General features: G+C 61.6%; 1 protein-coding gene across 2 annotated transcripts in view; it reads right to left on the bottom strand.

Annotated features, from left to right (window-relative positions):
- Positions 1-904: 904 nt before the first annotated feature.
- Positions 905-10716, bottom strand: part of TRAPPC9 (trafficking protein particle complex 9) — a 166181-nt gene continuing 156369 nt past the window's right edge. For both annotated transcript variants that reach the window (XM_036337598.1, XM_036337599.1), the window contains 2 exons: positions 2048-2268; positions 905-1551 (listed from right to left, as the gene is read on the bottom strand). In XM_036337598.1, the coding sequence (XP_036193491.1) occupies positions 1384-1551; positions 2048-2268 (389 nt within the window). In that variant the 3' untranslated portion in view covers positions 905-1383. The remainder of the gene's footprint in view (positions 1552-2047; positions 2269-10716) is intronic.

Genomic DNA, 10716 nt, shown 5'->3' with positions numbered 1-10716 from the left:
CAGGATTCCCTGGGACGTCACTGTTGGGGACACCCCAAGGCAGGGGTCGGGTCATCCTCCTAGCAAGGGTGGGGCACTGGGGGCCGGGACCAAGGAACGAACTCCGGGGACACACAGGCCAGTTCAGCCGCCCCTGGCTGGGGGACTCTCTCCCTCCAGATTCCCCTGAGGATTTCGGGGGCCAGGGTTCCTGTGGCAGGGCCCCTCAGGGCTCCCTCGCTGCCCCAGGGGAACCCCACTTCCCAGACGGACTGCTTGAGCTCGTCCTGTGCAGGCTTTGCTGTGCAACCTCTAACTGAGCCCCTTCCTGGGCCGCTGCTGGGCCAGGTGTAGCCAAGGCCCGGCCTCCCTCCTGCCCTGAGCCAAGGGGAGGGAGGGCTGCGAGGGCGCAGCTCCATGAGGGGCGAGGCCTGGGACGGTGGAGGCGGAAGGGGAGGACAGGCACCACAGCCCCATGGCAGCTCCGCAAGCAGAATAAGGGCCTTCTCTGGGCACACAGCCCCCACCTGGCCGGGCTGCACCCCTGCCTCCCTGCGAGCACCTCTGGGCAGCAAACAGCCTGCCAACCAGCCAGCCTGGCCTGGGAGACCTGGGCATGGCCCCAGAGCCCCAGAGGGACTGTGGACAGTGTCACAGGGTGAAGAGAGAGCAAGAGGCTGACATGGCCAGCGCCACCTTGGGGACCGGGGACCAGGGTGGGGCTGGACCTCGTGTTCTGAGCCAGGCCAAAGAAGCACATGTGTGGAAGGGGCTGTGGGGTCACCGAGACAGACAGAGCCAGGCTCAGCCCTCCTGGCCACCAGCCATGTGTCGTGGGGGTCTCTGATCAGAACCCCGTGCACTGGAACCCTCACCTGAGTTGGGGCGGCCCCTGCCCACCGACGGAGGCAGGCGGACCAGCAGGGAGCCAGGCAGGCCCTTTATTGGAGAACTTGTCACAGACACACAGATACACACAGGCCATGGTCCCTGGGGCCCCGCCCGGACACTGCCCAGCATCTGGCACAGGGGCTGCCTCAGGGGCTCAGGGAGAAGGGCCAGCCCTGGGGGGATTCTGAGGCCTGGGCGTCTCTGCAGGCCCACCCTGGCTGGGCTGTGATCCCAAGGTGCAGGTTCCCAGCTGGGTAGGTGAGCCTTGCCCCCTGGGGTTGGGCAGCATCAGCCTTAGTGCCAGGCTCCAGCAGAGGGTCCGTGGTGGGCAGTGCGGGGAGGGGTGAGGCTGCTGTGTCTCCATACTTGGCACAGCCCAGAAAAGGTGCTGCAGGAAAAAGGGATGCAGGGGGCTGGGGCTGGGGCTGGAGCTGGGCTGGAAGAGGGACAGGAGCTACAACAAAGGCTGGGGGGCCAGACCAGGCACCCCCACAGCGCAGGCTGGACCCGGGCTCAGGCCTGGCCCTCCAGGGCGCGCACGTGCACGCTGGGCAGGCAGAACCAGGAGGGCGGCAGCTCCTTGCTTGTGCTGTCCTCGTGCACCCGGACGTGCAGGAAGAAGTCGCCCGTGTAGAGGAAGAGGAGGGCCCCGAGGCAGGCCGACTGGCCCGCAGGCTGCACCTATAGGCAGGAGGGAGGTGTCAGCCCAGAGCAGCGGAACCCAGAGCCACAGGGGACCTCTAACCTGCCCGGACAGTCACTGCACCTGTCCCAGCCTCGGCTTCGTTTCTGGGAGGCACTTCAGGTGGGGATGGGGGTGGGGCTGAAGGCACAGTGTCACGTGGGTGGAGCTTGAGGGCTGTGCCCTGTGAGGCTGGGAGGTGGGGCCAGGTGAGCTTTGTGACTCCATCAGTCCCCTGGGCCCCTGCAGTGACCATAGACAGGGAGGTGACCGCATGGGGCAGGGCAATAGTGAACGGGGACCTCAGCTGTTCTGGGCCCCACCCCCTCTCGCCTTGTCTCCTGAACTTCCCTGGTCTCACTCCTAGGGCCCCGGATGCAGAGAAGTGAGCTGTCTAAGGCCTCAGAGTGAGCCAGGCAGACCAGCGCCAGCCCAGAGGGCTGGGGGGCAGTGGGACACGACCCTGGAGCTGCATGGGGCTCCCCGACCACGCACCGCATCCAGGTAGAAGGTGCTGGAGCCCACGAAGGAGACGGCGCTGTGCAGGTTGTAGTTGTGCACGCCGTTCTGGTGGTCCTGGAAGGGGACCACGGTGAGGGCGAAGGGCCCCACGCTGCGCGGGCTCCGGTTCGTCAGCCGCACCTCCAGGCGCATGGGATCGCCCACCTGGCAGGCCGCCGCCTCGCAGTCACACGGCTGTCCGTCCACCAGCACGTCTGCCAAAGACACAGGACATGAGACTGTCAGGGACACAGCCCAGGTGGCCTCCCCTTCTCGTCCGTCTTCTTGTTCATTCATTCATTCACTCCTTCCCTCATTCATTCATCCCCTACCCCATCATCCTCCACGTCTGCCACCCCTCTGTGCCAGCTGGGTGCACGGTCCAGTCCCTGCTCTGCTGACGTGCAGGCTGGCAGGGACAGGCATGGGGCCAGAGCTCTAGGAGGGTTCCCAAGGTTGTTTGGGGCTCCAAGATACTCCCGCCCGGAAGGGCTGAGCTCTGGCCACAGTCCCCCAAGGTGACAAGTGGCACCTGTCTGGGCCTTTGCGACACACACTCCTATTGACAGTGACTGGGGTTGGGGGTGTATCTGCAAGTCAACAAACCCCCCACCACGCTCCCCTCCAAACCCATGTTTCAGGGAGCCTTCTGCGATCAAGCCTCCCCCACGTTTTGTTTCTTTAAAATCATGAGCTTTCACAGCACACTGTAAACACTTTGGGAAGTTTACGGAAGTAAAAACACTTTTGTAATAATCCCAGGCCCTGGCCCCACCCCCTCCGCACCCGGCGACCACTCCTGTGTCTGGGCATCCGCGTTGGTTAACGCGGCCGTGGGGCTGGCTGCAGTTCTGAGTTCTGCTCTGTGACCGTGAGGACCGAGCATGTCCCCCATGTCGACGTCCGTGGGAGAATGTTCTCGGAGGCCGCAGAAGATCCCGGGCAAGGAACACGCATGATGTGTCCACCCACCACGTCTCGCTGTGTCCACGTTTGCACCATGAGCTTTGTCTGAATTCAGACTGAGGAACGGAATCATTGGGACAAAAGTAAGAACGTCTAAGAGCGGCTGGTCCTAGGGTGACGGCCTCCAGGGAGGCTCCAGGGCCTGCACCTCGCAGCACCACGCCCCCAGGTGCCGACTCCACCCAGTGCTCCACCTCCCGGCGCACGGCTCACCACACCCGCTCCTACTCCCATCACGGAGCCCAGGGGGCGGGGGGGAAGGGGGGAGGCTACAGAGGTCCTGGGCAGCACCATTCAGTCCCGTCTCCGCATGCCTCCCTCACCCCTGCTCCGAGGCACCCGGGCAAGGAGTGCAGGCTGAGGGTGGACACAGGGTCGCCCAGCCTGGAAACCTTCCGACTGAAGAAACCCAGGTCACGTTTCCACACTCTCACTTTCTCATGACCCACAACATCTTACCTGAAGCTCTCGTGTTTACCACCTGTTTAACTATTAACCGCCTGTGTGTCTCCTCCCCCAGAAGCTCCGGAGAACTGCCACTTGCCCGTGTCCCCAAGACCCAGGCCAGGCAGACTCTGGTTCTAGTTCATATTTACTGGATGGATGGATGGATGGATGGATGGATGGATGGATGGGTGAGTGAGTGGGCTTTGGGCCCAGATGCCTTCGGGACCAGCCCGTCTGTACCATGAGGGTTAGAGGGTCAGGACCGCCCTCCCGCTTCCTGGCCTGGGTCCCTGATGGCAGCGCCAGCTCTCCCGCAGATTATTCATGCAGGAGGCTCTCGGGTAAGACATCCCGGGAGCAGATTAGGCTCTGCCCCCACAGCGTTACATGGGGCCACGGCCCACCTCCTGCCTCCCGTCCCCGCCCCATTCCCCCTCACTGTTAACACAGCCGGAGTCACGGACTTAATTTCGTCTGGCCCAGAATGCCTCCTGAAACCACCGCCACGCTTATGCTACAGCACGGCCGCGACAGACACACAGGCTATAAATAGAAACCAGGAGGAGGGAGGGCCTGCGGCCGCTGGGAGGAGAAGGAAGCCCCCTGTGGCAGGCCATCCTGGTGCCAGCCCGCCTTTGGGCCAAGGGCAGCCACGGTGGGGCGGGGGGTGCACAGGGTGAGGGAGCTCGGAGAAGGGTGGCGGAGGGGCGGGGTGGGCTGGCCCGGGGCTAGAGAAGCCCTCTTTCCCAGACAGGCTCCTGGAGGGCACGTGCAGAGCAAGGTCAGCCCTGCCGGGGCTGCTTGTGCTGCGCCCTCTGCGTTCACAACAGAAGCCGGCCCTTCTCTTGGGCACAGCCCTCGGCATCTGCCCATCGGCCACGCACACTTAGGTTTCCGTGAACGAATGAGCCCGGGAGAAGGCGGGGGAGTCGTGGAAGGGGCTTGTCCTGATCAGTCCCCTATCCAGGGCCCTTCCCCCAGCAAGCTCAGCAGCCCCCCGTCCCACTGCTCAGGTTCCTGTGGGCGACCAGAGGGCCTGTTTCTTACGCACCTGCTGGATCCAGGCCGCCGCTTGCAGGGCCACATGGGTGCCGCTCGCCAGGCCCACCAGGCTGGCACCCACAGGCGAGCAAGTGGAGGGGCACCCACAGAGCAGGCTCCTTTAGTGGCCAAAGGAAAGCCCGCAGTGGCAGCAGGCCCCAAGGACACATGGAAATCACGTTCCGTGACAAGGAGGAGTGACCCTGCGCTTCTTGCTCAAGTGACTTACTGACAACCTGTTCACCTGTCCCTTAGCACCTGGCGCCCAAGGCAGGCAGGGGGTACTGTCCCCAGGGCCCAGACTCCCAGGGAGGCCATCCCCCCTGCTGGCCCCACGACGCCCCCTGCCCGGCCCTTGGTGACTATAAGAAACAGGGGAGGCTCGGTAGACTTGAGGTGCAAATATCTAATTTTAGATAAAAAACTTTTAAGGCTTAAGAGCAATGCGGAGGGATTAGTGAGGCGACAGCTGGGAAGGGCGGGAGTGAGCTCACCAAGCCGGCTTTGCTTCGGCCAAGCACACTGAAATGCCCATTGCTCAAGGCACCGCACCCGTCTAGCCCACGTAAATCTGGGTGAGCCTAAGTCTCAGTCAGATTGACTCCAGCAAGGCCTGGATTGGGAGTCAACCCAGGAGCTCTGTCACCGGTTAGGAGCCACAGTCGGTCCCGTGAGAAAAGACAGCCGCGCCTCAGGACGTGAGGGAGAGCGGAGGCCGGGCCTGCTGTGGGCCTGGCTTCACCTCCTCAACGGCAGCCAGCAGGCCTCGGGGCGGCACAGGCAGACCCGGCGCGAAACCTCACAACAGCAAGTACCCAGTACAAAGTGGTGACCTTTCTCTGAGGCCAAGGGAGCACGTGCCAGGTACCTAACCAACCGGCAACCTTACCCTCTTTACTGATGAGAGTCAAGAAACTGACCTTTTCTCTGTGGCTGTTAGGAAGCTCAGAGTCAAAAGGACAGCCACCGAACCTTTGGTAGCCATATTAGTCCCCCATCCCAACATATTCTCCCTCTCTCTCTCTCTCTCTCTCTCTCTCTCTCTCTCTCTCCCCCCCCCCCACTCCACCAGTCTTGACCAACTATGCCAAATACGGTTTCCCTTATCCAGGTTTCTAAATGTCATAGGGCTACTTTTCCATATATTGAGTTTTAAAAAGAGGTCAAAAGCATGGACAGTGGCCAGGAGGGGGGGGTGACCATGTTCTAAGCAAGGGTTTAAGGCAGCGGTTCTCAACCTGGGGGTCGAACGACCCTTTCACAGGGGTCGCCTAAGACCATCGGAAAACACATATATAATTACATATTGTTTTTGTGATTAATCACGATGCTTTATTTATGTTCAATTTGTAACAATGAAAATACATCCTGCATATCAGATATTTACATGACGATTCATAACAGCAGCAAAATTACAGTGATGAAGTAGCAACGAAAATAATTTTATGGCTGGGGGTCACCACAACATGAGGAACTGTATTAAAGGGTCGCGGCATTAGGAAGGTTGAGAACCACTGGTCTAAGGCAAAGAGGCACCTGGGGAGGTGGGCTCCCCCCACCTCCCCGTCACCCTTGCCCCCACCTGGAGCCCCCGCAGTGCTGGGCGGGGGCCTTTCTTTGGGGTGAGCTGGCTCAGGGAGGCAGCTGGAGGCGAGTGACAGGCGGGAGGGCAGCCTGCACAGCTCAGCTCTGATCCCAGTTGCACGGTCACGGGTAGAGCACAGGCTCGTCTTGCCCCGGGGCAATTACCAAGTGAGCGCCTGTCAGGTGGAGCCCTGCTCTGCATCTGCCAGGGCACGTGCGGTGACAGTGATGGAGGTAGCTAATCAGTGCGTGAGCCAGAGCGCCTGGCCCTCAGCGCCCAGGGAGGAGGCCGGGCAGGACCCACATGTGTAATTACCCTCAAGGCAGGAGCGCCCCAAGGAGCGGCTTGGCTCTCTCGGGTAAATAATTTACTTTTACAACTTTCCATTAAAGATTAAAGGGAATTAAATTAAAATTAGGCGAGTGGAGAGGAAATCGCGCCGCCCCGGGTTCTCTGTGGAGAGGCTCCTGGCTTCCCCAGCGTGCCCACCGCGAGCCAGTCCTGGCACGGGCCTCCAGGGGTGGGACCCATGGAGGAGAGCCCGGGGAAGGTGCGGGGAGCTCACAGAGTGGTGAGGGCGGCCCAGAGGGCGTCTTGGCGTGGCCCGTGGCTGCTGTGGGCCATGGCGAACCACTGTCCTCAACAGCAGGAAGAAACGCATGGCCAACACCACACACCCTCCCGTGGGAGTGCCCTCCCCACCAGGCCAGGGTTCTCGGGCCACACAGGTGCCCACTGCAGGGCCCGGCGAGCCCCTTCCGAAGCCAGGGCTGCTGCCTCCTTGTCTGAAAATGGGAGGAGGCAGCGTCTGGCCAGAGGGCTGGTGGGTGCAGAGGAGATGTGTCCGGAGAGGGCTGAGGTCCCAGTGTGGAGAGAGAACACAGGTCATGGCCCACAAACACACGCCTCCCACAATCCCTTTCTCCTGGTGGACAAAACTAAATGAACTGAGGAGTAGAGGAGGGAGGAATCGTGGGATGGGCAGGGCCATAGTGGGTGGGACCACGATGGGTGGGGCCATGGGATGCGCAGGGTCATAGGTGGGTGGGGCCGTGGGATGGGCAGGGCATCCCTGGCGTTTGGGGCTTTGTCACAGCATTTATCTGAGACATTCGCAGGCCTCCAGCCTCATCTAACCAGCCCTCTCGTCAGAAGGGAACGTGAGCCCAGCAGGAGCTGACACGCTCCGGCCACACTGTGCGCTGGTGCTGGCGCGGGCACGGGAACCCAGAACAGAACCGCACCAGGAACGCCTGCCGGCTAGAGGCAATGCCTCTATTAGGTCCTCTGCTTCCACCTTTTCTTGGACAAGCACTTCAGACAACAGAAGACAAACCAGGGAAAGGCAGGCGGGGAAACGGGACACGTGCCTGCTGGCGGGCATTACGCAGAGACAGCCTCTGAGAGCAGCAGAGAATGTGAAATGACTCGTCTGTCCCCACGCAACGTCTACCGGTTCAGTCCTCGTCTTCATCTTCCCTCCAGCCTTTCTAAATAAAGCGAGGATTCCTGCCACCCGGCGGGACCCTCCACCCTGCCCGCGGCTCTGCGCCCACCTGGTCCTCGCCACACCGTGTCATCCGGCCTCGGACCATCTTGCCGGCAGGGTCAGGTCACACACGAGGGAGGGAGCATGGGGAGGTCCCAGCAGGTGTGGGAAGAGGCGGGCGGCTGGTTTCATGCCCCTGGCCCTGTGCACAAGCGGTGCCCTGCCTCTGCCGGGGAGCCTGCCTGCCTCAGCTCCGCCTCGCTCCCTGGGAAGCCTGCCCTCCCGGTGCCTTGGTCCCTGAACTCGGCCTTCTGCACTTCCCTGCCTCCACCAACAGAGTCCCGAGGGCCAGGACCTGGGCCCCCCCTCGGTTCCCGGTGCCCAGCAGGGCCAGCGTACGGGGTCTCTGCCAGGGTGTGCAGACCTCCCACTGGCTGGTAGTGGGGCCAGGCTGGCGGGGAGCCAGCTGGGAGCCAGCCCAGGGGAAGAGGGGCTTGCAGAGGAGACAAATGGCGCAGATGTAGAAGTGACGCCTCGCTGCCCCTCCAGAGTGTTCGAGGCCTGGCTGAGACTGTGCCCTCTCTACACCCGCAACCTGTGCCCCTCCCGCCGTATGTGCCCCCACAGCACACGCAATGCCCCCATGCGTCCCCTTGCCGACTCCCACTGGCCTTCTCGACACTCAGCTTGAACAGCACCTCCTCCAGGAAGGCTTCCTGACCCCGGCCCTGCCCAAGCCCCTCTCACTTGAGGGCCGGCTCCACACAGGATTTTCTGTTGAGGGGCTGTTTCCTGCTACGGAGCTCAGGGCTCACTCAGTGAACTGACAGTGACCCCACACCCCCCGAGCCTCTGCTCCCAGGTCTGTTACATGAGAGGATCAGGCCAGATGATTTCAAGACAGGCTCAGCCCCACCGAGTCTACACGCAGACCCTTCCCGACTCTGCACACTGCCCACCTGTTTTCACACCAGCTTATAATCCCTGGCAACAGAGGGAGGCTCCCCCACTTTGCTTACTGAAGGTGTTGGTCTTGGTCTGGTGGGGTCCCCAGTTAGAGTGACCCCCAAGGCTCCCTTCTAACCTGCTTAGTGATCTGGGCTCCTGTGTCCCAACCTAGGAGCAAGAATCAGATTCTTTGTCTCTGCCGTTACAAACTCAACACCACTAGACTGCAGGTCACCCATGTGTCCATCCACCACCCACTGACCCATCCACCCACCACCCACTGACCCATCCACCAATCCATCCACTGACCTATCCACCAATCCACCCACTGACCCATCCACCAATCCACCCACTGACCCATCCACCAATCCACCCACTGACCCATCCACCAATCCACCCACTGACCCATCCACCAATCCACCCACTGACCCATCCACCCACCACCCACTGACCCATCCACCAATCCATTCATCTATCACCGCTCAGACATCCACCCACCCACCCACCACCCACTGACCCATCCACCAATCCATTCATCTATCACCCTCTCATCCATCCATCCACCCACCCATCCACTTACCACCCACTATCCATCAACCTGTTCATCCATCCACCCCCCACCCACCTATCCATCCATCCACACATCCACCCACAACCCACTCACCTACCTACTCACCACTCTCTTCCATCCACCCATCTACCCATCTAGCCACCTGCCCACCCACCCACAGCAGGGACTCAATTCTGGAGCCTGGCCGAGTGTCTGACTGCAAGTCCAGGGACGCAGTGGCACACAGGCTAGGCCACAGCGCAGGGTGAGTGCAGTGAGAGGGGTGTGTAGGGGTGCCGCTCTGGCAGGAAGGAAGGGTACTGAGCTCGCGGGTCTCCCCGGAGGCACAGAAGGGGGACTTTCACCCAGTGAACGCCCGTGAAGGACTGAGTCTGCGATCCGCCAGTGGCTGAGGTGATGGGACCAGCCTCTGACTATCCAACGAGAAGCAGCCACACGGCTTCCGGGAGAAACTGGAGCGTTTAAAAGCAACTTGGAAATGACTGCCTGCTGTGCTGTCTGCTTAATTAGCAGGAAAGTGATTTCAGCCGCAGAGCAGCGCCCTGGGCGGGACCAGGGTCCCAACACGGGGTTGGCAGCTGGCTCTCCATCCATGGTGGCTGTGGAGGAGACACGGGCCGCCAGGCCCACCCACTCCATGAGGAGCTCAGGGCAAAGCTCGTGGAGACCACCTGCCCACGTCCAAATACTAGCAAGCTACAGATCAAGTTAACAAACGCGATCGAAACCGTGTTTCTCCTCCTAACTTCACAACGCGTCTCCATAACGACGGGAAGGCCGCGTTCAAGCTGCAACTCTGTGGCTCAGAGCAGAGTCCTGGGCGGAGGTGTTAGAGGGCAGTCCTGCTGCTCCGCCTCCACGCGGCGGCCAGGAGCTCTCAGCTCATCCCACGGTCCGCCTCCTCCGGGCTGGGGTCCCCATTCTGACTCCAGACCCACGGAGCACACCTCTGAGCACCTCCAGCAGGCGGCAGGTGGACGGCAGGGCTCCCCTAAGCAGCAAACTTGCCCCAGCCCCCGCCCCGGCTCCAGGCTGAGGCGCCCTCCCCACTGGGATGGCCTGACAGCAACCCTGACCGCTGAGCCACCCAGCTCTGGCCTCACTCTCCAGGCCCAGCCGCTCCCCAAAGCCTGTAACCTCCCTGCTCTGGTCTCCAGCTCCAAAGCCCTGAGCGCTGCACCCCGCCCGGCCAAGGGCACACCTCCTCCCTCCTGCCTCTGTGCCTGCCCTCCTCTGCTTATGTCCTGGTGCTGAGTTCAGATGAGACCTGAAGGAGAGATGGGTGGCGTTCTGAGGTGGAGCAGACACAGCCTTGCCCACCTGCAAGATCCCAGCTCCCTTCGGGCCCCGCCCATCAGAGGGGAAGCCACCTGCACAGGGTCTTGGCTAAGGAAAACCTCCACGTGCCCCTGCAAAGGGGCAGCACTCGGGGGCTGGCTGGAGCGAGGGCTGCTGCCTTAGGAACCAGGAAGAATGGTCTGTAATGAGCATATTCAGAGCCGTATGCAAATCAGGTGCTTGAAAACAGCTTGTTCTCTTCAATAATTCAATCATCTCCACCTCCCTCCTCTTCTGGGCACAAGTGTTTGCTAGCAGGCGGGCAGGCCGGGGCGCCT

The sequence above is a fragment of the Myotis myotis genome, unplaced genomic scaffold, assembly GCF_014108235.1.
Source record: "Myotis myotis isolate mMyoMyo1 unplaced genomic scaffold, mMyoMyo1.p scaffold_m19_p_16, whole genome shotgun sequence".
In the NCBI taxonomy this organism is placed as follows: Eukaryota; Metazoa; Chordata; class Mammalia; order Chiroptera; family Vespertilionidae; genus Myotis; species Myotis myotis.
This window is presented reverse-complemented; position numbering and strand designations above follow the sequence as displayed.